We start from the raw sequence: 24,088 nt of genomic DNA, 5'->3' as shown, positions 1-24,088 counted from the left end.
CGAAAGATATATTTTTTCCAATCCTTCATCACAATTGAAACAAACCAAGAAAGAGAGAAAAGAACCCGATTCTTTTAGTGGGTGCACTTATGAAGTGTTTGTTACATGTGAATTGGCTGGCTTACTTGATCATCAACATTTCCCTGATTTACAATTCAAATTCTCAATCCAAACCATCCAACAACAACAAGAACAAGAACCATCCACTAGAAACTAACCAAAGGTAATCAATCTTCATTATTCTTACTTTTGGAAAGATACTTACTAACATAATATCGATTTCTTAATAATATCCATAGTCAATCAACTTCAACTTCAACTTCAATGAACGATAATCTCAGATCTTGGCTTGTTCAACAGAACCATAACTTCATTGAAGCCTTCTTCACAGCTGATTTAAAAGATTGGGTCTTATGTGTTGGAAATGAGGCGGGTGGTAAGTCACATTCAACATATCTTTTGAATCTCTCATTCTCAGCTTAAAGAAACTTAGCTTGGTTTGACTTTTGATTTTAGATCTCGATACCTTATCATCTTCGATCGCATTTGCATACCTATCTAGTTTTGATACTTCATCATCAACACGATATATTCCAATCCAATTAACTCCATCATCAGCATTTCAATTAAGAGCCGAGAATGTAGCAGCCTTAAAAGATGCGATGCAAATCGATCGAGAATCGGGTGATTTACAAAACGATTTGATTTGTTCTGATACATTAGATTTTTCAAAGTTCACACCTTATGGTGCTAAATATGCTTTAGTAGATCATAATCAAGTCATTTCATCGGTCTTTGGAACTCAAGCTGAAGTAGTTGCAGTTATAGATCATCATGAACCAGCTGAAAATAATACACTTTATCTTAATGCGAATCCTAGGATCATTCAAGTTCCTACCGGTAGTTGTGCTTCATTAGTAGTCAATCATTTTTCAAAAACTTGGCAATCGAAATTATTTCCAATCGGTTTAGCTGATTTATTATTAAGTGCTATTGTGATTGATACGAGTAATTTAAAATTAATTCAAGATGGTGGAAAAGCAACTGAATCAGATCTTTCGGCAAGGGATTTCTTAATTCCTCGTTCTAGATTTGCAATTTCGGCTAACTCTTCAGATTCTCAAAACGGTCTTCAATCACTTTATAAAACTCTTTCAACTTTAAAAGATGATGTTACTCGATTGAATTCAACTCAACTTTTACAACGTGATTATAAACAATACCAAACGAATGGTTGGACTTTCGGTTTAAGTTCGGTACCGATCAGTCTGAGTGATTGGGTTCGAGACAAAGAATCGAATAAATGGAAAGCTCTCTTAACAGCTACCAATGAATATGGTGCTTCCAAAAGTTTAGATGCGGTTGGGATTCTAGCGAATAATGAAAAACTAAAGAAAAAAGAAGCAGCTGCAACCGGTCAAACAAAAAGAGAATTATTGATCTTGATTCGAAATGAAGCTATGTTAGGACTCTATAAAGGTTTAGAAAACCCTGATCTGTCTGTTCAACAACAACTTGATTTATCAACTTCAATCATCGATCAACAAAACGATATAGACGCCTTTATATATTCTAATACAGTACAAGTTAGGATTTGGAAAGTAGGGAATCCAGAAGCCAGTCGAAAACAAGTAGCTCCAATCTTGACTACTTTGGTGAATAATTTAGGTCCAAAACCTTCTTAAATCAATTTTACCTCTTCTTTTTATTTGGTTGGAAAAGCAAATCATAAACGATCTTTTCTTTTCTTTAACTCTTGTACTGAATTCTAGAAATGTATACATCTTTTCTTTTCATTTTACCGCAATTGTATTTTGTCTAAATGATTATATCGTACTTTATGCATTGCAATTCTTCAGTTAGCAAACCTCAACTTGTTTCCCGTTGCAACAGATCTCACCACAAATCTTTCTGAATCATTGCAGAGACTTTTAAGAGGGAAGATTATATCTCAAAAAAAGTTCAATTTTTGTGTTCATTAAATTTTGATCAGCCTAGTTTACTTGTGTAAGAGACTCATGGAAGGTCTCTTAATGAGATCAGATTAAATCCCAAAAAGAAAATCTTCAAAGAAATGTCAACTCATATTGAACACCTCCGTGTCATGTACTCACCTAATTTGTTCCCCTATATAAAGCTCACCAGAAGATTAGCAAAATAAGTTTAAAAGACTTTTAAATTCAAGATAAGATTTAAAAATCAACCAAATTTAACTCAAAATCTTTTATCTTCTTACAAACTTTTATGTAATCAAAATACAAAAAATACAAAAACTAAAATGAAAAACAAAACAAACAACTTCTTGTGATATCATTTAAAACTATATCAACTTTTAATAAATCTTGTGAGTGGCTTTTTTTTGATTGGGATTAAGAATATATATAGCATTGAAAATAAAAGGGAAAAAAGGTGACAAATTTCGATTTTCTTGTTGATTAAAACAATGTTTTTCATACATCCCTAAATATATGTGATCAGATGTTCAAATAAGATTCGAACTTGGTGTGTTAAGATTTGATAGGTTTATTTTGATTTAGCAGGTGTTGGATCTCGATGTTCAATCATAGGTTTTCTAATATCAAACAATTCGATCGCATCTTCCCAATCTTGAATCGTAAGTTCCATAATCACTTGAGCTTTCTTATAAGCACCTTCAGCCATATCTTGTTTAGACATAATCTCAGATGCAACTTAAAAAAAACCAAAAAAAATTGTATTAGTATCTTTCTTCTTTGGTTTGTGTGAAAGTGAATAAAAAAAAAGATTTACGAATGATTGGAAATTCTCTTGGATTTCCATCTTCATCTTCATTTTCAATAGCAGCTGCACCTTCTTTAATTAAAAAACTTATAAAAAATAAGTTTTCAACTGATTGTGAAAATGAATTTGGATTAATGAAAAATTTAAAAAAGTTAACTCCTGATTCAGGTTGACGATGTAAATTTTGTCGAATCTGAAAACCAAAAAGGAAAAAAAAATCATCAAAAATTTAAACAATCAAATAGTCAAGATAAAGAGAAAAGATCAGGAATCGATTTTTTTTTGCAGAATCTACGTACTGAATTTGTTAATCTTATGGTTTCTTCTCGTACTTTATTCAAATCTGCAGCCGCAACCTATACCGGTTACAAGAAATAAAGATGAGATTAGAAAACTAAAAGGATGCTAGATTAAGATCACATCACTTTACCTCTGTAGGTGCAGTTTTTTGAGTCGGATCTTTGACGACTTTCGTTCGTTGAGTAAACTTACGTTTCTTATGCTCAATATCCAAAGGTCCATACCTACAGAACCAAAGCATCAGTTCAAGGCAGTGTTGATTCAAATCTACCTAAAATCTTCACCCGATTAAAGATTAGATCAAAATTCAAACTTACATCACATCCATTGTAGGAGCTCTTCTAGAATATCTCATTAACCTTTTACCCGCTTTTTCCCAATCAACAAATCCTCTTGCACGATTCTGAACATGATCTTCATCATCATCATCATCATCTGAATCCATTGTATTCCTTTTACCCAACAATTGAGTAAAATGAGTAATAAAATCATCTGTATTAAAACTTTCAATTTCAGTTTTCAAATCTCTTGTTCTTTGAACTTGAGCTTCAGAAAGTAATCTTAAAGCTTGTGCATCAATCGTTGCTACTCCTGGGTTCATCACACTCTTGAAATCTCCATCTAATAATTGAATTCTAGAATGAAAACTTTGATTGGTGATCATCTTCGTATCATCTCTCATGGCCATCACTTCATCAAAATGGTTTCGTAACTTTCTTTTAGATATCAATTGTGCTTCTCGATCTTCTTCTAATTGACAGATCTCATTCATATTTTGTCCTGTTAAGATATCTCGTTCGGTGGGTTCTCGGTTTTCTGCTTCTATCATTTGATCTTCTGATCCTTCTTCACTTTGAACTTCTTGTTCATTGTCTTGTGATAATTCATTGATTTGTTGGTTTCGATTTGATGGCATTTTGGATGAGTAAACCGATGTGTGAGAATGGATGGATGGATGGATGGATGGATGATACTTTCTTGCTGACCAGAACAAACGCGTCAAACGTGAAAATCTCAAACCAACCAACCGGGACCGTCGTTAGGTACCATAAGCAAAGCCCGAGACAAATGATCCGGGAACGAGCCTTGTCGGGTAAGCCCGAGTGTATGCTGGCATATGAGCAAGATTCGGGCGGGATTTGGAAGCTGGCCTTGCTCAATTCAAGTCCTCTCATCAGAATTCTACAATTTCCGTGACTCTCACTCTGAGATCATTCCAGCTTTGAATCTGATTTTAAATTATGCTCAAACAGTCCCTTATACATTAAATCTTTGCAGGTTTGCAGAAACATCAGATTGAAAACAACAAATAACTATATCATACATCTCCTCTTTACAACATGCATGCACTACAAATGACTAAATCCTTTCACTTCAACAAAGTTTCCTAACAGAATAGGACATGAAATCAATTCATTTCACCTGTACTTTCCTCCAACAAAGGTTCCCTATAAACCGTAGCAGGATCCAATTTACCCTTACGTTCGACCCATTCTTCTTCTTCTTCTTTTCCATTTCCATTCCTTTCATACTTCAAAACTCTATCCCAAGTAGAATCCATCAAGTAACCAGCCCAAAGACTACCTTTACCAAGCGGTTGAACATCACTTTCAAATTCAGTTTTATCTTGAATGATCCAAGCTGGTTCAATCGAAAATGCATTCTTTAAGAATCCTGATTTGATTAATGTAGGTAAAGCAATATCGATGGCTGTTTGATAAGCTATCCATGGATCTGAAAGATATTTTAGAATCTTTTGGACTCCTGTATGACTTAAGGCATAAGCGTGTAAACATCTTGGTTCAGATGATCGATGAAGATTTGGGTGTCCGTATTGTGGATCTATATCATATATGGTTTGGTGAAAAGGTATGTTGATGGTCAGAATGCGTCTCATAAAGAAGAGCGAGATGAGGAAATTTTGAATCTAATCGATTTCGTGATATTAAAACTGACTTACGAGAGTTTTCACGACCCCAACAATGACCTAAATAAACGATTTCCCATCCTTCTTGACGATTCTTGTGATCTTTTGGTAATCTACGTAACACACTTGACCAAAGTTGTCCTAAATCCCATTCAAGATCTACATCATCTTCTAAAACCAAAGCAGATCGATCTTGATTCTCTAACATCTTTCTCATCACTTTAGTTTGACCATACCAAACTGAAATGGTACCTGAACTTAATTGTCTTGGAGCTTTACTTTCTAATGGATCATAAAGTTGACTTTGAATATTAAACTTCGGTTGATACAAAGATTGAAGATCGTCTTGATGTTGATGTAGTTCTTTTACCCAATCTTTTGATAAAGCAGGTAATTTAATTTTAATTTTTTCTTCTGATTCTTTTATGATTACTTCTTCTTCATTTCTTAATAACCAATCTGATCCTACTTTCATTCCACCAATCTCACTTTGATGTTTTCCAAATTGAGTTGATAAGATCTTACGTTTCTTATTTCTGATTTCTTTTACTTTTGATCCAATCCAATCAATCACACTTGAATTCTTTTCAATCGCATCAATAAATGTAAAATTCAATTCAAGTGCATTTCCGATCTTTTGGATTCGTTGTCTTCTTTTAAAATTGTTAGGTAAACTTAAAACATAAATATGATCAAATGAAAGTGTATTTGATCGATTTAAAATAAATCTTGAAGTTGTGATGCTTTCTATTTGGTTTCGATAAGTTAATGGTGTTTTAAAAGATTTGATAAATAAGTTTGAAATTGAATAGTTAGGTTTAAAGGATGATACCAAATTGAAGTTCCATAGACAATAATAAACCATCATCATTAGAGCTATTGAGTAAATCCAATATCTTCTTTTATGAATAAGTAATTTACGTTTGATAGTGTTGAAGAGATTGGTGAGCTTAACTTGAGCTTTGTTGTTTGAGTTGATTGTTCTTTGAGATATTCTTGATATTGGAATTGAGATTGATTCTTGTTGTTGTTCTTGAATTGATACATGAGTGTTGATAGTATCATTCTCATTAGGAATGTGATGTTGGTGGTTGTTGTTGTTGTTGTTGTTTGAATTGAACATCACATCTCACTCTGAAAAATCAAAACAAATGATGTCATCGACTTCAATTTATACCCCAACTCTCGACTCACACCTCATGTAACATATGAGCCGTACCTATATTTTACCAGTAACCAGACCGTACCGACCTCCCTGTGCATGCGGTGTGGCAATTGTTGCAACTCGAGCACGACTTTTGCAGACTCGGGAACTTTGAGACATAGAAAAAGATTATCAGACAAAACATTTAGGGATGTTTTTTTCTTTTGGTATGTTTTGATTTGAAAACCCACAAAAGACTATTTTTTAGACTTGAATTTGTTCATCTGCATAAGTTTCAACAACAGCTATAGTTTCAGTATATTCACTGGCGAACAAATGAAGTCTTTATTTCAATCATCCACGCAAACCAGCCAATTTATTGATTGCCTTTGTAGTTTGAGATCAAAATCTTGGCTACCAAGGCGAATGCACTCCGACATATACACAAGGTGGATAATAATGTAAGGTAGTCACAAGACCATGTAGGCAGGTGCAAGTGACGTATTGCTCAGACACGGGTTTGAGACTTTAGGGAAAAAGCGCTCATGATTTTCTTGAGAACTCCTCTTGTGTCTCCATAAATTTTTGTCCTTTACAGGCCAAAGATATACGAGATTGTCACAAATTCATTTCTGACTTCAAGGCAACATCCAAGTCCCGCTTCTTGATTGCATATCCGACTCCCAAGACTCACTACCATAAGCTTGTAAAGTAAGTACAAGTATGTAAAAAGAAAAATTCAATCTAATACGATAAATCTTGATTCACACCAATCTTTGGAACATCTGTTAAGTTTGCTTGAGCGTTTTTCAATTCTTCAAAAGTCGAATCAGAACAAACTGAAACTTGATCACCTGTATTACACTTTGGATCAGAAACTGCACATAAGGCTATAGTCAAGTAAAGGTCTCCATCAGCAGTCTTGGGGAATTTTTCTAAACGCTATAAATAGTATGGATGAATATCAGTCAAAGAGATTCAGATAGAGAAACATGAGAAAAGATGACTTACAGGCTTTATTGGATCAGTAACATTACAACATTTTTCAAAGTAGGCGGAGAAGGCGTATCTGAGTTCGGTGGGCGATGTCCTACAAAGTAAGTAATGAGCGAGTGAGTGGGTTGTCTGACACACTATGAGGATATATTAAACACTTACACTTGAACCGCCTGTGCTTTACCGATACCGGCTCTGGTCATCAACTATACAAACCAAGTATAAAAGCCTATGGGCTCAGTAAAAGTTGAGTTTTTCTAGACTTTGAAATATTTTGCTCACGGTGCAAGACCTGTACTTTGCGCATGCCGACTTGTTTGTGGCCATGTAAGTAGCGACCCTGTTGAACGAATCAAAATTGACTTTTGGTTAGATCGATTCAAGAACGTAAAACTTGATTATTGACTAACTTATCGCAATCTTCTAAATCAGAGACTACGTTACTTGTGGCATTAGCATGACAGGTCATGAGGTTTGATGACGATTTCGTATGTTTATCGACTTCTGCATCTCGAGTGACTATTTGAGCTGTTCCTGCTTCATTAAGACATAGTGCAAGAAGAGTGATGATAATGATAAACGACTTCATAATGAAATTCCGAGTGAGGATAATAAAGTGTGAGTGTTAAAAAGATAGAAATTGGAGAAAAGTTGAATTGTGATATGAGAGAAAGATGTGCAAAAAGAGTGCGAGTGTAAAAGGTGTGATTGACAACGACTGGCTGATCGCACTGCGGTTGATAGACTTTCTTTGATTTACGATTCAAGAATTGTCGACGTATTTATAATTCTACCGCACCAGGATAACCTTTACCTAATTAATGAAAAACTTGCTGTCAGACTGCGAAACAAGAAATCTACAAGTCCAAGATCAATTTTTTTCATTTTCCGCCGGCAATGATGTCTGCCAGATTGGATTTAATTTGTAAGTCCAAAAGTTAAAACTCGTAAAGCCGAGAGTTTTGATGAACCATAAAGTAAGATGCACAAAGATATCGTGCTTGATGCTTGAAGTTAAAGCTCAGCTTTGTGCCCGATGTGAGCCGATTGTAATACAAATTTATCTTGTACCCAAATCTTGGTGATACATAGCGCACTTTTCGTTGTGGTACATATCTACCCACATGCGCACGACATTCCTCATTATCGTCACCTTTAGGTCAGCTCAGCTCAGTGCTCACCGCTTTAAAGGATAGAGCCTATGAGACTTTGATTACTGACGGGTCGTAAGATCGCATGATGCTTTAGAACTCCCGGAATCTTCAAGTGTTGTCATGAAGAATCATGTCAAGGTAATCGACTGAAGCGCATGAATGATGCGCTTGACGTGTGCCGAAATGTTGACGGCATTATTTACATTCAAGTTTCTCGTCTTATTTTATCAGCATTTCACTTTTTCCTGTGATGTCATTTTCAAATGTTGTCATACTATTCTCATTTTCAAATTTGTTACGATACAAACTTATGAAATACTATGTTTAACGATAAAGATGTTGCTGTAGTTTTTGTTTCTTCTCACTTCAAGAGCATTTGATTTGATTGATTTCAATTCACTACACCAGGTTCTTTGACAAATAGCAGAGAAATCGAAGGGGAGTGAAATCATGGGCGGCCCATCGGGCCAGAGCCACGGGCCATTTGAAATACGCAGACGAGTCGCCATATCCTGTCTTCTCTCATGACCTTGCATAAAGCTGCCGAGTTTTAGAATTGGATTGGGTGCTATATTTAATGTGCTTCGAGCGCAGCGAGGGACTTATGACTCCCAAGCACATTTTTGCCTGTGAGGGAAATGAAATTTGGCAGAGAAAAACTTCTCTCCTTATGAAACATTTTCCCCTATTTGTGAAATTTCTTGGTCCAAAGAATTTTTTTCTTCGCCTACCTGAGCCGCTTCGATCTATCAAAAAAAAATCCGAGGAAATCGAGGAACCCTTCCTCTATGGGCTCCTGAAGTTTCACGTTTGAGGGTAATTTCTGGGACTTTGTCTTGTTTAAGCCGTCATATGTAATTGCTACAAGTGGATACAGTCGGAAATTACACCAAAAGCTGGAACTTGAGGAGCCCTTAGAGGAAGGGTCCTCGGTTTCCTCGGTTTTTTTTTCGATGGTTCAAAGGGCCTCATAGAGGCGAACAGATTATTTCTTTGGCTCAAGGATTTTCACAAATAGATGAAAAAGATTTATAAGGACACCAATTTCCACCAGCCAAAAAGCAATCCCCTCACAGGCAAAAATGTGCTTGGGAGTCATAAGTCCCTCGCTGCGCTCGAAGCGTGCGAGACTCAGCGAGGGACTTAGTTGAGTTTACCCATCTGCCCAGACGTGAGATACGCGCAGACTCTTTTAGATTCCCTCACAACCGGCATCAAACAGCGGATAGTACTCACGGAGACATAACCTCACCGAGGCATAACCTCACCGAGACCTAATCAGAAGATGAGATGAACCGGGATATTTTGCCTGCAAATTGACCTTTGCCTGAGATTTCCTTAGCCTCATCCTCTAATGCGAATAAGGACCTCACCACGCTCGTGCAATCGCTCGAGCCTTACTCGACGCTAAGACTCAAAGAAATGCACTGTGATGAGAAATACTTCGTGCACAATATATATAAATATATATGAAGAGAGTTATAATAAGAGTTATAATAAATGATCATTTACTCTCTTTGACTCATTCTGAATCCCTTACATCCAAACTGAACTCAAACCTCTATCACCACTCCAAAACATACTTTATATAATGCTAGTCAAGGATCTGATGATGCAACTCCTCGAAGCATACCCCGATACTTATGAGACGTTGACTGTCCAACATCTATCCACATTTGCCACGCTCTCTGCCGAGTTCCTGAATAAGACAGATGGAGCGTACGGCACCACAACCACCGAAGGGCCAATCGAATACCTTACGCGCTGCCTAGACCCCACCCAGACCCCAGCTACGTGGGCAAGGCTCTGGCACATCATGTATTACGACCTTCCGTCTTGCAACCACAATCCCAACAACTTACCCGTTAATGGTATTCCAACAGAGGACCGCCCCAATTGCGCTCTGGTCATACCTGAACACACCTTCTACCCTCCTACCTTACACTGTTTCAATTGTATCGACGAGTGTGGGCCAGTTGCACTTGAAATTCGACGGCAAGTGTATGGCTATCACTTAGATGTTGAAGGAATAGAAACCGTCCAGCACTTTAATGGTTACTGTCGTAGTAAGTGTAGAAAATTGTCTTACTCCACACTGGAATGAACCACTGACATCAATGATCATCATCTTCATTGCCTAGAATGTAACTCAACTTATACGCCATGTTACATCCGACACGACGGTATTCGTGAATACTATACACCGGAAGAAGGCCAGCCCACGTTATATTTCCAGGTCACTCAACATTACTTCATGAGCCATGAACTAGCCAACTACTTCAACCACTTACAAATGCTTGCAGTGTGAGTTCACTCGCCTGATTACACTTAGAACAAATACTGACTTATTTCATTGTCTAAACACGTAGGGTATCGGTCTACAACCTTGTAAACTCATACAATCACACGCACGCAGACCTTGAGGCCGACTACACGAATGATTTCAATGATCCTAATTATACACGCAGGATTAGCCCGCATGTTTGTTCCCAGGGGCTGGACATCCAACGATTACTTAGATCTTCCAGTGAACGAGGGATACGATTGATAAGTGATGGCAAGGGTACAGATGATCGCCGTTTTTTTTCAGCGATGGAAGCCCATTCTGAATGGGAGAAAGTCAAAGGCACCCCATATTTGGCTCATGTGTGTTCTGATTGCACTAAAGTTGAAAGGATACCTGGGACAGACGAAGCAACTAGTACGTTTGTACCTATACTCATTGTTTGAACAACTACATTAATATCAATACTTATATTACCTTTTACAAAGTCATGCGTGCCCTCGTCACCGATGGTATAACTATTGGTCACTGGTGTTGTAGTGTCACCGAATCCCAACTCAAAGTCCTCGATCCCCACAGAGCTTCAAACTATTGCGATGAACCTCTGCACAAGGTCCATGACCGCTATTGCCCAACGCACACACGATTGCTCAGCGGTATATGTAAGGCACAACCTTGCATGAGACCGGTTTCATTCAACAGTCAGACCTGTGATGATATTGAGCATATTGAAGCATACAAAGCTTACAAAGAACGCAACAATACAATGTTTGGCTTGCCTAGGAGGCTCAACCGGCCTAAAGCTAAGATTCAGATTGATCCGAGCGAGTTACTTTCCACTGAAACTGGGGAAGTGAACATGAGTGAGGAAGATCTTTTATATTGTGAGGTAGAAGAACGCGAACACGAAGTGGCCCGAGATGGTGGGGAATCTGCTGTCAACAAACCCAAAATCTTGTTCTCCCGTCGTAAGACCCACAACGAACAGCTGATGGTGGCCCCATGTGGCGTAATATTAGCATGTAAAACTTTCTTCGTATCGGAATCGGTGACCAAGGTCAAAGTAAGCACACATTACTTTAAGTTCCTAATGAGAAAAAACCTTACCTGATCGTATAACATGAACCAACCATTCAGGATTGGATAAAAGAGCTTTACCCGAACCCCGATGATATGCCACAAGTTATATTTTACGATAACGCATGTAATCTATATTCTCACATCCGCACAAGCAAGGAAGACACAGCGCATTTCAAGAATACACTTCTCCCGGTAGACAGTTTCCATTTCAAGTCACACAAAGAATCTCATTCAACATGTCGCATTAACAATGATCCAAACAAGTTCCCTGAATTGAAAAAAGCCAATGGAAAGTGGAAGTTTAACTCGTCTGCTGCCGAGATTGAAAATGTGTGGTTTGGTCGATTTGACGCAATGTGCCGCATGATGCACGCAACCAGGTATAACTTTTTCTTGAACGAAATGATCAGACTTCACAACAAACGTCTATGCGAAAAGATTTCAAAACGTGCCAAGGTGGAGTTTTTGGGAAACATCTTTTACAACACTACGTCATTGTAGGTATAACGGTTATCCAGAGAGTTGCTTTAATTACAATTCATATTTTTTGACCTTGATGATCAATTCACCCGATTTTGCTATCTTTATTTTTCTTTCTTCTCGTCTCATTTAACATTTATAACTGTTTGAATCAATTTGTTTAATGTATCTTTGCTTCAGTCTGAAGTATTCTGCTGAATAACATTAATCATCCATACTATACGCATCACTTTTGCAGTTGCTTGGCCACATATCAAAAACATAACAATAAAACCATCATTTGAAAGCTTATTTGTGCTAGAGATTAGTCAAAGTGAAATGATGGATAGCAGATAACGGAAGCCAATAATCAGTTCAGCTTTGGTAAGCCAAGTTGATCACAAAGATGGTTACATTTATGGTGCAGTGGAAACAAAAAGAAAGCGTTATCCATGTCTTCCCAGTCGCCTGGCCCTCGCTTTAGATCTCTATGAGAACATACACATAAACAAGAGCGGGTGGACTGAGTAAAAAGTAGCATCTATCAAGCTTCTATCTGACTTACTGTGAATTGTAGCACTCTACATCGCTTATTCTGCCCTCTTGGTCACAGTCAATCTGTACTATCAAACTTTGCCTACCACTTTCATGATAGGTGTGATGAATTAAAGAATGAATGTAATCTTTCCAGGGATCGGTGTTGGCCTCTTTGTCATAAAAATCATAATACCAAACGTAGCGCTTCGGCTGAGATTCATGCTGGCTCTCGCACATATACCAACCAGTTTGTCCAGGCGGTTGAGCTACCAAACTTTGTAAGAGGTACAAGTTCTTTACCTTACATCAAAATGAATGTTGTTTATCAGTCGGATAATATAATTACTTGACATTGGAACATATATATACTTACCTGGAGTCTTTTTGCTTGATTGTAGAAACTCTCAAGGTTCGTAGCTGCCTTACTGCTAGGTTTGCAATGGTTTGTCCACAGGATGCAAAGGCTTTCTTGATAATACGAAAGCATGCGAGTGACATACAGGTTCGCCTTTGAGCGTGCCAAACAGTGTGATCGGGCGGCAAGGCTGGTCCAACGTTGATGTTGTTTTGCGGTAAGCTTCTTTGGAAGTAGCTCCCAATCAACGTAGATCTCATGTGTACTCCAATCATACATGTCTCGGGTGGAAATCATACTGATTGGTTGGCCAATTTTGTAAGAAACAAAGGTTTCAGTATATCCACTATCTCTTACAGTTTCAGGGTCAAAAGTGAGTCGCATGTTCATGTTGGCGTGACGGTCTGAGATCACACCGTACATGAAGCCAAACTGCATGGCGGGTAAATCCGGACAAAGCTGAGCAATTGGCCTCGTGAGGTTATACCCAATGTTGAGGTATATGAGATTTTCTACACAATAAAATCTTTCAATGTAAGTTGAATTGCCTAATAGTCAGGTGTTGAACATTACAATATTTATACTCACCGTCACCGATTTTGACCGATTTTTGTGCTGCATCCGGTTTAGTTGAGAGTAAAGTAATAACACCTTCCGCTAGCTCGTGGATGACCTCAGGCACTGAGCCTACTGCACCGGCAGGTGGAGTCACAGCGAGATGATGAGCAGGTGTAACGCTTTTGACTGACGGTTCGATATCATCCTTTCCTGATTCAGGAGTGCTCCTAGCCGTCTCGTTTGCTACATTTACAGTCGATTCAGTAGGTGTGGATGAGGATGTTGGGGCGGGCATTGCAGCTTATAGGAACCATTCAAAGAATTTTAATAAAAATAAATGTGAGCAACAAAATCAATAACACGGAATGATTGAAATCAAATCCCACCTGGAAAGATAGATAATTAATTTCAATGAAGTCAATATTGGAAGTGAAGGATTGAACTAAATGGAGAAACAAATACAAGAGTACAGTGCCAGTCTTTTATTTGTAGTTTTGCATAGAAAATATGCCGAGCGAAGATTCTGAACTAGCATTACTATATGTAATTAAATAACAATCAATTGGCATATGGAGTAATGTAGTTATGTTATTTGACGATACGAATGATAGAACTATAATCCTTATTATTTTATCATTCGTTGTGCAGTTCCATGATTGAGTCATCAATATCAGATACAAAGTAAGCGAAACATGATCGACCGATCGGGGACATCCGATCGGTTGATGGTAGCGGCTAGAGGAATGGTAGCAATGCTAACTAGCGTGGGTTTATTAACACTGCAAAAATAATGTACTTTTCCAAGGTGAAAAATGATTGACATTAATGCACAAAATGATTAATAATGCAGAATTAATGCAGAAAAATGCAGAATTAATGCAGAATTAATGCATTTTTAATCATTTTGTGAAATAAATGTAATCATTTTTCACCTCGGAAGAATACATTATGTTCGCAGTGTAAGGATGTTGATTCATAATTGTTTGACATATTTATTAATTTAGTTCTTCTCTCCATAGACGAGGCTGTTGATGTATAAATTCTCATTGTGTCAATAGGTCATAATGAGCGTGTAGTTAATTTCAAGAAATAATGAAGATAAGCAGAAAGGATATATACTTATTTACAAAAGCGAGTAACAATAAGATATACACAACTTATACACATGTCGTAATGAACGAAAATGAACAGTGGCGAGTAAGTAAATTAAAATATAAAACAGATTAACCACTGGTTTCTGCGATCAGAAGGAGGAGGCAGTGAAAAAATAAGATAAAAGACAACTTGAGCTCCGAGCGAGACAAAATAACACAACCGTCAAATCAAGTCTTATGATGCTTTGTAGGTTTACTGTCAACAACTTTTGCACTTTTGGCCCACGCGTCGTGAAAGTATCTTGTGGCCTGACGAATAGTCTTCTTGGAACCATGTGTTGTAATATACTTATCCAGTGTTGATCGAGGCACAAATCCAAGCCATCGGCGATAACGTGTAACAGTAGATTTCTTGTACACGTGTGGGCTGCCAAAGACCTCTGACCAAGCGGCTTTGATGTGAGTTTTGGGTCGCGTAGAAGCATCGAAGAAAGCCAGCATCTGAATCATAGACACCGAATGAGGCCATTTTAAAGAGCTTGCAACATCACCTTCTTCATCAGTGGTCGGTTCGGAGTCGGCGGTTGACATAATTTGAGTGTCAGAGTTCGAAGGGCTTCTAGATTGGTGAGCGTTGATTGGTGAACTGTCTATGCGAATTGGTGTACTATGAGTGTGGATTGGGGTACTGCGCGAAATCTTGTTAGATGAAGATGGAGTTAGAAAGTAACAAAGATCCATTGAGCCCTTGGTAAGTGAGGCGGCCATTTGAACCTTGTGTAATTCTAGACCCTTGCAGTCCAATTCATTGACAGTGGGCAATAGTATCAGAATTTTACGGCGGTCTGAAGCGTAAGATTGTATCATGTTGGTCGGAGTAAGAAGCTATGTTGAATGGTGTGAATATGAGCATATCAGGTAAATTGTGAATGAAAGAAGGATAATGCTTACCCATATTTCGTCGTGCTCATTCCAAACATGTAAGCTATGTCGAAGTTGATTACCGAGTGTCTCCTGAACAACCTTCATGAGGTCTTCAGACTCATCCAAAGCTAGTAACGGCCATTGAGGGGCGTGGGCTAACAATCCGTGTGGTTCAGTCTGGTTAAGGGAGGTGAAGGATGTTCAACAATGTCAGCGTTGAAGCAATCATCCATTGAGTAGTGGATACGCACATTGGGATTTGACCACAACAAAAGTGTGATGTTCTTCTTTGCCGTATTTAGGCTTGCCTTATGCAACCTTTCAAACACCTGTTTCTCAATGGCCAACGTCTTGAACTTATCAAGTTCTTGAGAAGTAAGTTTTCTAGTGTAAAGACGTCCTGCTTGAGTCGGTGCCGTCTCTGAATAACTGTTGGAGGTTGAGCCAACATTGTTGGAGTTTGAACCATTGGGAGGCGCGGCTTCAAGTTGTTGTTGTTGTGCCTCTTTCACTTTACGCTTAGACTGGGAAGCATGAGTGCGACAGACAGAATCGGTGTTGAGTTCGTTGCAACACTATTGAGTTTGATTTGAAACATGTCAGTCATCAGTTTGTATCACGGCCCTATGAATTGTTTGATTGCCTCACATGATAGCAGGCTTTGATTGAACATTTGTTGTTCTTCAACAACAGATGTCCTTCAGCAAAACGTCCTAAGTAGCCGCGACAGTGGGTGGGCAGTACTCGGTCTGGGGGATTGGGGCGAGTTGGTTGGGTAGGAGGTGGAGTCGCGGGGGTAAAACTATTAAGCAAATGACCAAAGTCCATTCCGATGTGACTGTCCTGAAAGTTGTGGTTGTCAGAGAGAACAACGGGGTTTTGAATGTTTCGATTGACTCGGCCAAACTGCCTGTTGTGTGCTAGAATTTCGGATGAGAACCTGTCCAGCCAATACTGACGAAAGTGAGTGCGGTCAATCTTGCACTGGAGGAATTTGACCAATTGTCATCAGGTACGGTATTCAAAATTAGAGGTAGATGTGAGAGAAAATCATGCGTACCCTAATGCCAATCAGAGGAGCGTAGGGTTGTTTGCGTGGTTTAAAATATACAGTTGAATGGCAGGGTCTCAACCGGAAATTCTCAGAACTGCAGATGATGCCGCTGAGCTTGCCAGGAACAGGAGGAAAAGGTAGCGCTATATGGGGTTTAAGTGGATTGATGTTATATGGAGCAGGATTGTTGGACATTGGGTATCGTGGGTTTGAACCTTTGTTTGTGTGGGGATTATATAGTGAGAATGATGAGCCCCTTTGCCGAACTCAAGCCTCATAATGTGACACAGGGTCCCTCACCGGCCAAGAGCAAAAGGCCAAATAGCTACATTTCATGAAAGGTTGGTGAGAAGTAATCATTAGATATATACAATGAGGATGGTTTGGGCTACATTAAAGACCATCCCCTGATCTGTAATGCCTGAGGTGAGTCTCAGAGCTGATACAAATAATTTATGTGTGAGAAGTAATGATCTATTATATATCACAATAAGTCATATAACTCGGTTCTGTTCGGTTGGTGATCCATGGTACACCAATATTGCATTCTCGGAGCGGCTCAAGCGGCTGAGCATGTGCTCAAGTCCTTTTGGCTTCCCGGTCAAAGATTGCTTATGCCTTAAGTAATGTTCTCAGGGCGCCGTACGACTTTCTGTGGTTACATACCTCCTGTGGGAGTTATGCCCGTTTTGGATGTATGTATCTGAATTTGTAATGTATCAAATTCCAAATACGGAAGGCCCGGACTCTCGAAAACGGGCGGCCCATATTTCCTCGTTCCTTCGATTGCTCTCGACAAATAGATGAGTCTTTCAACTTGCTATTTATGAGTCTGACATCATCTCCATCAAAGATCCACAAGACCTTTTCTTGCGAGTCGCCATATCCTGTCTTCTCTCATGACCTTCCATATCAGGACTTTAAGCTGTCGAGTTTCAGAATTGGATTGGGTGCTATATTTAATGTGGATCAGTCATGAGTCATGACTCGTAAAGTAATGCCAAGTAAGATTAATTTATTGTTTTGGGAGTGGGAGGACACTTGAAGTACAGCCGTTCCTGAAAAGGTTGGACGGTTGTATTTTGTTTTGGTTGCTATGAGTTTTTGCTTTTGTGTTTGTACATAAGCAAAATATTTTAAAAAACACTTTTATAGGCTGATTTTCTTTTGCCAAATGATCCATCAGCATCTGAATGGATTAATTCAAAAAAAAAACTTTTTATTTGCAATGTACACTGGCAAAATAAAAATAAAAACCAGTTGTGTGGTTTTCAGGAACGGCTGTACTGGGAGTCCTGTCACCTATGTGAGAGGTTCGATGATGTCAGGATCATTATGAAAAGGTAGTCATAATCACTGCTGTTCCCACCTTCACCTCACTTCTACCTTGCCAAAATGTCAGAAAAGGGTAAACAAGCAGACCTCTCCATGTCTTCTGACGAGTTTACTGAAAACGCCCCTTCTACCCACTTTGAATCCGAAGTTGAAGATGAATACGACTCCGATATTGTTATCGAATCTTCTAAAAAGGCATATTTATCGCAACCAGCTTTTGTAGATGTTCATTCCATGTCGCATGACATGCCCAGAGGTGCCTTCAGGTCAGTGTTATATTGGTCATATTTGAGTGGTGATATTCAAAACCTAACTGATGATTGTTGTTTTTGAAGTTTCAAGGCTGAGCATCAACAACCAGCTCTTGAAGCCAAACCACCAATTAGTGGTTCTGTGAGGTGAGTGTCTTGAGTTTTTTGACCACCGTGTTTTGGCAATTCTGACGTGTACAAATACTTGGAAGCAGTCAATCAACATCAGCGCCTCCAGGATTCCAAGTGCCTCTAGTGTCGCAAGGGTTGAAACCGTCACAAGAATTTAAAGCACCTCAACTTAGACCTCGAGCAACACCAGCGCGTCGAGCCCTTGTCGAATCAAAGCCAACTTTACTAGATCTCGAACATAGCGATGAGAGTCTTCCTGATCTCCAAGACCAACCTGACTCTTCAAGTTCCAAAAAAGGAAAGAAAACGAAAAAGGAAAAGAAATCACAAAAAGGAAAGAAATCAAAAGAAGAAAAGAGATTGAAAAAAGAAAAGAAATTGAAAAAAGAAAAGAATTCAAAACGTAAAGCACCTGAACAAAGTGGATTGGGTAAGCGTCAGAAACGTGAAGTATCTGAAACAAGTGGAACAGATCTAGAGGTATGTGTCTTCTTTTATCCATCTTGTGATTAAGATTGAACTGAACTTCCACTTATATGCTCAGATTCAAAATATTGGATGGCCCATCAGCCCGGTCTATTCTCCATCTCCTTTGCCAGATGAGCCTGAGCCTCATCGAAATCTCCGAGTCAAGCAAACCAACAGACCAATGGCTGAACACGATGAAAGTTCAGAAGAATCAGAATTGAAATCAGATCAACATGAAGATTCAGAAAAGAAATAAGTGCGTATTTGGGTCAGGTATGAGATTTGGATGGAGAAAGAACCAAAGGAAAAAAAAGGCTCCTTCAACATCAAAGCGTGGTCGAATCCAACCGGTTGAACTACTCTATAAGAAGGTCTGCAGCACTGTGAAAGGTGTCAAGCAAGAGCACCTCTATTCCTTTGTAATCAACCCATTCAAAACCTCTCCCGAAGAGTTCAAAACACTTGGGATGATTGAGGTTGATCGATATGTCACTGGTCTCTCAGACTATCTTAACGATCCTGATCCTCCCAAAGAGCTTTTGTGGATGGTCACTGAACGAACCGAAAAACGAGCTGGTCCCTTTTACAACGTTGACGAGGAAGACAAATGGAATACTTTCATTCATATCATCCAAGACCTTGGACCATCTCATTTTGTCAATTTTCTATTGAAGATGCCCGACCCCTCACTTGTCCGACAACGCCAAGATGGAATTGAAGCTCAAGAACGATTATTGAGAGAATTTAAAAAGCGACAGATAGACAAGGCAGCAGCAGCGACCCGATCTAGACATGCCATTGAACCCCCAGTATCAGGATCAGCAAATGAGCGCTCTGAACTTGTTGATGCTATCATTGCACAACATAAAGAGGGTGATCACTCTGTCTGCTACGATCCAGACAATCACCTCAACTATTTTCGAGTGACAACACAAAAGGCGCGGACTTGGGCCGATGTCATGGTGAGTAAACTACCAACTTCACCTTGTATTCAAACATCAAACTGGATATCTGACCTTCTTGATTCATCCTTCCTCCAGATTCAAGATCGACGGATTGGCCGGAACGATGTCACTTTAGCAGCCCCTCCTAAAACATATGACTTTCGTTTCCATTACAAAGGCATATCCCCACTTGACGAGATTAGAATTGCAAAGGGGAAAGACTTCCAACCTCCACCGCCTATTGCTCCAACTCCAATTGCTCCACCGTCGAGCGCTCCACCACCAATTGCTTCAACTCCAATTGCAACAGCCTCACAAAACAACTTGATTTTGGATGACAACGAGCGCCTTTTCATCAGTTCTAACTGTGGAAAGTTTGAAGACTTCCTCAGCTTTGCGCTGATCAAGCCTGGTGATAAAGAAACTCGAAACAATCTCGAGATTAAGGGATACGATCATTGGACCGATCTTCAAGCAAATGAGGTCTCTTCATTTGGTATAGAGACCTTGGTTAAAGAAGGCTTTCCACCCACCATTTCAAGAAAACTCATTTCAGGTGCCCAACGATTTGGTTTGCAAGTCAGAGAATCCATTCGGAAAGGAGGTTTTCAACCCCTCAATCTTTGATTGCAAACTATAGTTGATGCAACCCTCCTACTTTTACAAATCCTGCTCTCAGGAAGCTCATCAAAGGTCACTAGCTCATGTAACCTTTCGATTCTGTCATCTGGTTCACATAGCTTACCTAGTCTATGTACACTCATGCTGACTACTCCCAAAATTGTCATTTGAAATGATTAAAAAGTTTTTCCATGAAAATTGAAATAAAACAATGATTTAGATTTGACAAACTCTCTGATTCCCAAAAGACATCGATCGTACCTAAAATACCAACTTTCCATGGATACCTTTGTTTGAATTAAAGAATAATCTCTCCATCATCTGAATCGGAAGGATCAGATAGTTGAAAAGAAACTTGAGTTGGATTAGATCTATGTCTAGTTCGAGTGCATACAGTTGATGTACCTTCATCTTGAGAATTCGGTTGAGCGATCTGATTCAAATCGTTCAAAACTTCAGCATCACATCAAAAGCTTCCTTTCCACGTTGCTGGCCACTATTCTACTTTGAAATCCGAATGAACTTTTGATTCAACATTGATTGGTTCATCTAATTTACAGAAAAATGATATGGCCAATCGAGATGAATACCACAATTCAGATAAATCACCTTGATCTTTAGTCAATTAAAGAGTGATGACTTTTTAGAAGTCGTTCCTGCATTGAAGATTTAGTAAAGATTTACGAGCGTTAATTTTAGGATTTGAATCGTTGACTTGATTAGACAAGCTCTTTCAAAGCTGAAATTAGATTTCAAGTTTCATTTTGAAGAGAAACCAATACATACATATGTATTTTTTACAACATTGTAGCCGATTTACAAATTGGTCAAGTAGTAAGACATTCAAAGCAAAACAATCAAAGATAAAATAGATTGAGATATGTATACATATAGGTGTTGTTGAAGTCAGATTCTTGATTGAGAATTAAAACCATTCAAACCGGGTTGGAAGGAGGTATCTACAGTTTGATTCAATTGATCAAAATTCTTGATCTTTTTAGTTGTGAGACTGTGTTGATGAAGTGATTTGATGGGAAATTGATTCATGATGTGATTTGTATTCAATTTGAAATCGGGTTGCTTTTTTATTGTTTGATTATAGATAAACCGAGCCCTCATATAGGCTGCGTATCAAACGTGGTGTCAATACATCTTCAACTGCAGTATAAATGATCTCAGCTTCTTCGTCGGAAGTAAAGTCGCCAATTAGTGCTTGAGTCCGACGTAAGCGACTCTTGATGACTGAGAAAGCCTTCTCAATCGGATTGAAGTCAGGACTGTATGGTGCGAGGTAAAGTAATCGCACACCGAATCGTTCGCACAGCTCCTCGATTTCGCCACCATGGTGGATCGGAGCGTTATCGAGTACTAAACAGCTATTGATCTTGGGCCACGGGTTCATCATTGGTAGCTAGATAGTGATGGATGTAATAAACAAGAAATTGGTTTAGAAGAGAGATTGAGGTGTGAGAATGACAGTTTTGAGTTTCCTTACCAGATGATTTTCAAGATAGGATTCAAAGTCCATCCTCTTGAAAGACCCCTCTTTGACCTGAAGAGCAATACATCCTTCTAGAGAGATTGCTGGCAGTACAGTGAATCGATTGGAGTTGGTAGGTCTTCGAAGTCGCTCAGTCCGTTGACCTCGAATAGATCGAGCATATCTACGATACAGCCGACGTTTGGCTATAGAACTCTCATCTAGCAACAAGAATGATCTTGTAAGCTGAATGGATTGAGACTAGAATAAAGAAACGGGCAGACTTACCAAGGAATACCAGACATTCTGGTTTAATTCCGCCAACTTCATAAAGGTATTCACCGCGACGGATCGGTGACTGGTTAGGATGCACTGTTCTTGCAACCTTCCGAGTGAGGACGAGACGGTCTCGGATTTCGATCGCAAGCGCAGAGATTGAAATCAGGGCTCCAGTTCGAGCTTGGAGACGCTCAGCAATCTCATCCAGATACAACGTTGGGTCATCTTCAAGCATTTCTGTGATGAATACTCGCTGGCCTGCTGAGAGTATGGTTGGAGCGCCTCGGACTTCGTAGAACTGAGGATTGGCTAAGACTGAGTTGGTGGTGATATAAAGTCGAGTCCATCTTGTCAAAGACTGACGAGATATTTGAATATCAAGTCGTTGATTAATTGATTCAAGATCTTCTCCTTTCATCTTGAGGCGTACCGCGATGATCTTGATGTCAGAAGAGTATTTGACGTAGCCCATGGGATAGATAAGGAGGAGAAATATGATGAATGAAGGGAAGTGAAGTGGCGGATATGAATCCAATCTGATTCAATCCATTTGGTGGCTCGCTGTACATACATCACCAATCATTGACAGGTACTGTGCCTGCCTTTCACAGCTGTGACTGCTGTGCGTAACATTCTGAGAGAGCTGTAATGAGGCTCCGCATTTTGCCAAATGCGGAGCTTCAACATCCAAAGATATGTATTATAAGAGTGAATTTTTTCTTCAAGATTCACTGTGTACTAATACAGGAGAGCTGATAAACAAAAAATCAGCCTATAAAAGTGTGTTTTAAATCATTTTGCTTATTTACAAACGCAAAAGCAAAAAATCATAAAGTCAAAAGCATATTACAACCGTCCAAGGTTTATAGGACCGGCTGTAAAGCGTCTGAAAAGAGAAGTCAATGAGGGAATATAATCACGGAAGGGCATCTCGGCACGCCGTTAAATGCTCGTCACCTATTGCCCAGGTAACGTGGAATACTCGGGATTCCACTTACCCGAATGGGCAAACGCAGGAATCCCGCGTATTGGCAGATCTGTCGTGATCGACGGATGCGCACATTTGCAAATACTTGACGATCATTTGCACTCTCGCTTGGAATGTCACATTGGATACACGGATGATGGATTACGCGGACTCCCGATTAGTGAAATTGATGTTGATAAGTGAAATCTATGATGATAGCAAGAATGATAAAGAGGAAAAAGTCGAGGAGATGCGCGCGAGTGAAATCTATCATGATTGGAAGAATGAGAGACACGGTGGAATCAAGGAGACACGCGAGAAAAATAGTGAGCTCGGCAGACGGAGTCAGGAAGAAATTGACATAAGGAAAATTTTGTTTGAAAACGATTTGTGCGTGTCGAGTTCAAGCATGAGTAGTCCGAAAAGTGATAAGTTCAAACATTCCTAAATTCTGATTGATCATGAGTACCTGGTTGCATGAAGTTCAGAGCGGGAACGACTAGAAAGGGTGGTTGAGTCGCGGCAAAGAGTGATTCGTGTGTTCGAATGCGAAAACGTACTTAGTAGTGGGGCTGTTTCTTCCGAGAATTTGAGAAAGAAAAATCTAAAAGTTTCGGATTGGATTTGTGGTGAGGTTGTCAGGATTGGTACACTTAACAAGCATTGCAACATTACCTTTCATTTTGGAACCGTGCTGTTTCATACAATCCATCTCATAGTCGAGATGAAGACGGTAAGTACTTGAGATGGTTGCAATGTGGCCGGTATTGGTGTGGTCCGTTGTCCCAGTGTCGTCCTCTGCGTGGAGTTCTGAATGGCAACGGACGCGCATGTGCGATAAACAGGGTGGTGGAGATATGAGGGGTTGGGCGAAAAAGCGACCAACCGGTTTCCTAACGCAATTCAGTCGCAATTCAATATTTTAGGAATGCTTTGGAGATTGCTCGAAAGCAATACCAAAGCCACTCATAACTAACCAACATTT

At 39.2% G+C, this 24,088-nt stretch overlaps 7 protein-coding genes across 7 annotated transcripts; 2 read left to right on the top strand and 5 right to left on the bottom strand.

Moving 5' to 3' along the window:
- Window positions 1-1,901, top strand: MELLADRAFT_71015 (uncharacterized protein; the record flags this gene model as incomplete). The annotated part of the gene is made up of 4 exons (XM_007406051.1): window positions 1-77; window positions 192-223; window positions 300-436; window positions 517-1,901. The coding sequence occupies 2 exons, from the start codon at window positions 325-327 to the stop codon at window positions 1,683-1,685; spliced, it is 1,281 nt and encodes a 426-aa protein (XP_007406113.1).
- A 622-nt stretch (window positions 1,902-2,523) lies between these two features.
- MELLADRAFT_93672 (uncharacterized protein) lies at window positions 2,524-3,976 on the bottom strand (the record flags this gene model as incomplete). Its single annotated transcript, XM_007406040.1, has 5 exons — window positions 2,524-2,690; window positions 2,770-2,953; window positions 3,060-3,116; window positions 3,191-3,284; window positions 3,378-3,976. 5 exons carry the CDS (start codon window positions 3,974-3,976, stop codon window positions 2,524-2,526), a joined length of 1,101 nt encoding a protein of 366 aa, XP_007406102.1.
- A 492-nt stretch (window positions 3,977-4,468) lies between these two features.
- On the bottom strand, window positions 4,469-6,110 carry MELLADRAFT_103329 (uncharacterized protein; the record flags this gene model as incomplete). The annotated part of the gene is made up of 2 exons (XM_007406039.1): window positions 4,469-4,902; window positions 5,021-6,110. The coding sequence occupies 2 exons, from the start codon at window positions 6,108-6,110 to the stop codon at window positions 4,469-4,471; spliced, it is 1,524 nt and encodes a 507-aa protein (XP_007406101.1).
- Window positions 6,111-6,776: 666 nt separating this feature from the next.
- On the bottom strand, window positions 6,777-7,965 carry MELLADRAFT_76897 (uncharacterized protein; the record flags this gene model as incomplete). The annotated part of the gene is made up of 5 exons (XM_007406038.1): window positions 6,777-7,073; window positions 7,143-7,221; window positions 7,290-7,333; window positions 7,410-7,467; window positions 7,538-7,965. 5 exons carry the CDS (start codon window positions 7,714-7,716, stop codon window positions 6,876-6,878), a joined length of 558 nt encoding a protein of 185 aa, XP_007406100.1.
- A 4,336-nt stretch (window positions 7,966-12,301) lies between these two features.
- Window positions 12,302-13,849, bottom strand: MELLADRAFT_103327 (uncharacterized protein; the record flags this gene model as incomplete). Its single annotated transcript, XM_007406037.1, has 4 exons — window positions 12,302-12,422; window positions 12,835-12,941; window positions 13,015-13,544; window positions 13,585-13,849. 4 exons carry the CDS (start codon window positions 13,847-13,849, stop codon window positions 12,302-12,304), a joined length of 1,023 nt encoding a protein of 340 aa, XP_007406099.1.
- A 1,027-nt stretch (window positions 13,850-14,876) lies between these two features.
- On the bottom strand, window positions 14,877-16,821 carry MELLADRAFT_93668 (uncharacterized protein; the record flags this gene model as incomplete). The annotated part of the gene is made up of 5 exons (XM_007406036.1): window positions 14,877-15,533; window positions 15,600-15,749; window positions 15,824-16,147; window positions 16,221-16,526; window positions 16,633-16,821. The coding sequence occupies 5 exons, from the start codon at window positions 16,819-16,821 to the stop codon at window positions 14,877-14,879; spliced, it is 1,626 nt and encodes a 541-aa protein (XP_007406098.1).
- Window positions 16,822-23,082: 6,261 nt separating this feature from the next.
- MELLADRAFT_103326 (uncharacterized protein) lies at window positions 23,083-23,848 on the top strand (the record flags this gene model as incomplete). Its single annotated transcript, XM_007406052.1, is given in 3 exon segments — window positions 23,083-23,303; window positions 23,323-23,429; window positions 23,592-23,848. The coding sequence occupies 3 exon segments, from the start codon at window positions 23,083-23,085 to the stop codon at window positions 23,846-23,848; spliced, it is 585 nt and encodes a 194-aa protein (XP_007406114.1).
- Window positions 23,849-24,088: the final 240 nt, after the last annotated feature.

This window comes from Melampsora larici-populina, assembly GCF_000204055.1.
Source record: "Melampsora larici-populina 98AG31 unplaced genomic scaffold MELLAscaffold_5, whole genome shotgun sequence".
Lineage (NCBI taxonomy): Eukaryota > Fungi > Basidiomycota > Pucciniomycetes > Pucciniales > Melampsoraceae > Melampsora > Melampsora laricis-populina.
This window is presented reverse-complemented; position numbering and strand designations above follow the sequence as displayed.